At 43.9% G+C, this 4,676-nt stretch overlaps 1 protein-coding gene across 1 annotated transcript; it reads right to left on the bottom strand.

The window, feature by feature from the left end:
- Positions 1 to 655: 655 nt before the first annotated feature.
- LOC110367029 lies at positions 656 to 4,676 on the bottom strand. Its single transcript, XM_036136598.1, has 5 exons — positions 4,670 to 4,676; positions 3,502 to 3,553; positions 1,558 to 1,868; positions 828 to 1,160; positions 656 to 754 (listed from the first exon to the last, which is right to left on the bottom strand). The coding sequence occupies exons 1-4, from the start codon at positions 4,674 to 4,676 to the stop codon at positions 844 to 846; spliced, it is 687 nt and encodes a 228-aa protein (XP_035992491.1). The 3' UTR covers positions 656 to 754; positions 828 to 843.

The raw sequence follows: 4,676 nt of genomic DNA, 5'->3' as shown, positions 1-4,676 counted from the left end.
TGTTTCAGTTTACCAGAAAGACATAGGGTGACTGACTGACAATGTAAATACTTTCTTGCGTCTATTCAATTCTATTCAATTTGGTTTACATAACGTCAACACAAAAATCGATTCCATCCAATAATTCAGACAGATTGGTTAAAAAATGGTTATCTAAGGGAACACAGCATATTGAATCAGGTTATTGACATACAGCATTCAGTCCTCCTTAAAGAGCGTGGAGCCAAAATGGACAGCTTTCTGCATTGTCGTTGATTTTGCAGCAATCCCTCATAACGAGCATACATGTTACAACAGGGAAAAGGAAAATTCCCCTTTAAAAGGAAGAAACTTCCGGCAGAACCAGATTCAGATTGAGTATATATCCACAAAAAGAACACACTGATCCAGGAATATTTTCTGTTAGAGTGTAATGGCAGACTAGCTCCATTGTTGGCATTATCTAAGAAAGACAAACTGCAATGATTACTGCTGGTGAACCAAATATTCAGCCAGACAGAGAGTTATGTATTTTTTAAATTTATTGAGAGGGTGAATAATGGCAGGTGAGGCAGGCAAGTAGAACCAGGCTTAAATAGATGAGTTATGGCAGAAGGTGCTGTCATGTTTGGTTTAAGATATCTGACCCACATGCAAAGAACACCGGCAAACAGGAAGCTGTTTTAACAGTTTTTATTGATCTTAGCGAATGGATTCGGGAAGGGTCTCAGAACCGGAAACACGCAGGAACCGACTCGGGCAGATAACACGGGATCTGTGAGGTAAAGGGGAAAACGGTTGACAGAGTATAACGATAAAGGGAAGTACAACTAAACACGTACGCTTACCATGGAGCTCTAGGAACTAAACCAGGGGGAGGGAGATGGGCTCAGCTGATGGTTGAGGAGCAGATGACAGAGTGACCGGTGAACGGAGGTTGGGCAGGGTCCGAGCAGCGCCGGCGGGTCCAGGGATCCGGAAGGAACAGCGGGAGGAAACAGGAGAGTCCGGGGGTGACCAGGGTGAATCCGGGAAGGGAGAACTCACGCCCAACTTGGTACCACCAAGTGAGTTTGAGGGGACGGTCGCCAGAGCAGAATCTGAGCGGGTTGTGGATTCGAGAGCCTGGTCTTCACAGCGCAGAGTCACACGAGAGATAGGTTCCAAAAAACACGAAAGCACTGGAGAAAACACACAAGACAAGGATTAGATCCAAAACGGGGATCGAAAAACTCACGGGTCTGAAGCTCAGGAGGTGGTGGATGGCCTTTAGGCATACCGCAACAAGGTAACACTCTGGCATCCTCCCGCTGTTCGTGCACTGATCTTATAGTGCGCTGAGGCGCTGCTGAACTCGCTGCAGGTGTGTCAGTCCCGCCCACCGGTCAACTGCTGTCACCTGTGAGCAAAGGAGAGCGCAGAGCCGGCAAGGCTGCACGGCTCTGCCTGCTGAGCCCTGACAGGTGCAGTCAGGCAGGGATGAGTAGGAGACCAGAAGATACAAGTAGTGACAGAGCACAGCTGGCAATGTAGACCGGGGAACCACCAGAACGGGCAGAGCAAGCGGCTGGGACTCACAGAGAAAAAAGGCAGAACTGCCTTCCCTGGCATAGCAGCATCTCTGGAGGCCTTCCCCGGCGTAGCAGCGTCTCTGGAGGCCTTCCCTGGCGTAGCAGCGTCTCTGGAGGCCTTCTCTGGCGTAGCAGCGTCTCTGGAGGCCTACCCCGGCGTAGCAGCGTCTCTGGAGGCCTTCCCCGGCATAGCAGCATCTCTGGAGACCTTCTGTGGCATAGCAGCGTCTCTGGAGGGCAACCCAGGCGTAGCAGCGTCTCTGACACTTCCACACAGCCACAGCATCAAGCTGAGGTCCAGCCTGCAGTATGTCCCTTCTGGATAAATGAATACCCATTTTTGCTTCGGCAATTAAACATTTTTGAATTTGAAAATTTTAACTTAGAGGCTATGTAGTAATGTACACCATTAATAAAAACAGAACTGGTAAAAAACTACGCCAAAGAGGCTAAAAACACACATCAAAAGGTTAAAGAAAGTTGTCAGCCGTACACAATCCATGAAAACATGAAGACATTTTCTGACAAACTGGACAAAGGACACTCATTTACAAAGTACTAAAACCAATGCCTTGATACCATCCCTGAAGAATATCCAGTAATATTTAATACAAAACGTATAAAGTGTATAAAGTTAATCTGTAAGTATCTAAGCACATGTAGGTGTAAGTGAGACACTTGTTTATGTAAGGTTTCTCCATAACAAAAATGCTCAATAGTGGTTGTGAGGAGCCAAAGTCTCAACCCCAGAGCACCGAGGCAGATGCCAGGGGAACCTGAACCCTAGATGCCTGAAAGGACCCCGAGAGCAAAGGTGCCCAAGAAGGGACAACACAGGGAAAGCTGCCTCCCCCGCCCCAAGGAAAAGGATAGACGGGCCCCAGGAAATCCTCCCAACAGCCACAATGCCAAAGCCCCCGGGAGCCGTGGGGGCGAGCCCGTGGGCTCTGCAGGCAGCCAGTTTTGCCAGAGCAGATCCAGCCATGGGCCCCGGGGACCCGAGGCCCAGGGGCACCCTGTCCCACTGCAGGGGCCCTGACTTCTTTCATGTCAGCACGGAGAAGGTGCCAGAACCACCACCATGGCGTTCAAGATGCCGACTTGCTGCCGGTCAACACCCGACGGCAACGAACCCCACAAAACACACAACTACACAATGTTTACATACACCCAGTGAAAAAGATAGAAAAAGCAAGAAAAAACACTTAAGCAGCTTTTCTCACGTGCACTCTCTACCACTCCTTCCCCCCCCCACACAAAGAAAAACAAGAAGAAGAAGATAGTTTGCAGAGTTTTCTGTGCTTTCATCTGCTAACAGGAGCGTGAGGTGAGACCTGTGTGTTATGTGGGAGGAACTACATGTTAAAGAGCCTTTATGCTTTTCTGTTGACTTGTACAGACAAATCTTCCAACCTGCATCCAGTAAAGAGAGCAACCAGCAGTTGGTCGTGGTCAGAGTCCTTTCTTCATTCAATACAACATAACACAACACAGAACTAACACAAGTTAATGGACGTGAATTCAACCTGATCTTAACTGTGCACTGAGACAGTGCACCCCCATTACATATTGATGAGACCATTTTTCATGCTCGCGCTCAACTCAGGGTTGATAGGTCATACCTTCTGAAATGGGTTCCTGGTGTTTCTCAGATTAGACATGTTTCATTATTGAGATGGGTTGTCAGCTGAGCTGCCAATAATTTAATGTTCTCTTTGTACGGATGATACACATTGCAATGTTGTTCTTTCTTAAACTTTTTCTGTCTTTAGAACAAAGTCATTCAAGGAGTTACTGCTGCTCACTGCATGTGCTTTTTATACCACACTGATTTTAAGTCAGATTCCACGCTGATTGGGTGTCCAAGCAATGGAAAGGTGACATAGAAGAATCCAGAACATGAAAACGGTCAGAACAGGCAATGCAGACACCAATGCTGATAGCAACTCACACAGTGGCTCGAAGACGATCTGGCAGGGACAGGCTGTCGGAGGCAGGTATAACTAGACAGAGACACAGGTGGAACAAGAGGAGGTAATCAGGGTTAAATGCAGGTGTATCTGGGCACTAGGAGTTAACAGAGTGGAACAGCACAGTAAATACTGAACAACCAGCACAAAAAACAACAGATGATCACTAGAATGCATGATAAACATAGAAATATTTTGAATTTTCTTACTTTGATGAAAACTGTGCATAATTTGAAACATGCATAAAGATGTAGTTATAGATACCTTTATTAAAGGCATGATAATGATAAACCTTTCTTATACATCAACCATATATCCCAAAGCTATATTAGGTTGACAATCAAATAACACCACTAAGTGTATGGGTAAATTGACAGAATGTGCAACTTTCAAATGTTCTGTATTTGACACATGGAAAAGAAAAATAATAATATCCCTCTCCAGTTTGCGCTTACACAAACAATTTATTAGAAGGAAAGCCTGTTATGGGTGAGATAAGCCTCCCTTTCCTAGCTGGTTGACAGTTAGACAATATTAATTTGTTTTGGGCAAAAGAAACCGCTCAGTGACCTAAATAATAGATGCATGTTTTGGATCTGCATCATGTCTTTGTGTAGTTTAGAGCACATGTTTTGCTTTTCTAAAATTTCATTAAAAATTTTTTTACACATTTTCTAGAGTGTTTTAAATTAGTTTTCTTTATTGTTATTAACATGTTTTGGCACAGCTACAACATATTTATTTTCAAACTTTCAAGATGATGTGTAAAGAAAAGTATGTGAGAACTAAACCAGTGTTGGACATCATAAGTTGGTGTTACATACTGTAGTTCAATCCTTTCATCTTTTAATTGGTCCCAAAAAAATAGACAGATTGAATTTGTTTTTTCAATCACTTAGAACACAAATAGAAAAATGTCAAAATGTTGCTAAAGAACTCCAAGAAAACATTTTTTATCAATTTATTGTTGCTATCTAATGTATTACAAAATAAAGGTTTGTATTGTTTCTATAAAAGTTTAAGTACCTACATGGACATTTTGATCTCACCTGTGGTTAACGTAGTACTAATTTACAAGATTCTACAACCTCGCAGATGAAACAGCATGCAACAAAAATAATATCTAGTTGGTAAATACCTGTAATATACAATCCAT

The sequence above is a fragment of the Fundulus heteroclitus genome, chromosome 5, assembly GCF_011125445.2.
Source record: "Fundulus heteroclitus isolate FHET01 chromosome 5, MU-UCD_Fhet_4.1, whole genome shotgun sequence".
NCBI classification, from domain to species: Eukaryota; Metazoa; Chordata; class Actinopteri; order Cyprinodontiformes; family Fundulidae; genus Fundulus; species Fundulus heteroclitus.
The sequence above is the reverse complement of the archived record's forward strand: the minus strand, read 5'-3'. Positions and strand labels throughout refer to the sequence as shown.

Coding starts and splice junctions, on each gene's coding strand:
- LOC110367029 (XM_036136598.1), bottom strand. Junction 1,869..3,501: donor GATCGTCTTCGAGCCACTGT/GTGAGTTGCTAT, acceptor TCATTTATCCAG/AAGGGACATACTGCAGGCTG. Junction 1,161..1,557: donor CAGTTCTGCCTTTTTTCTCT/GTGAGTCCCAGC, acceptor TGTTTTCTCCAG/TGCTTTCGTGTTTTTTGGAA.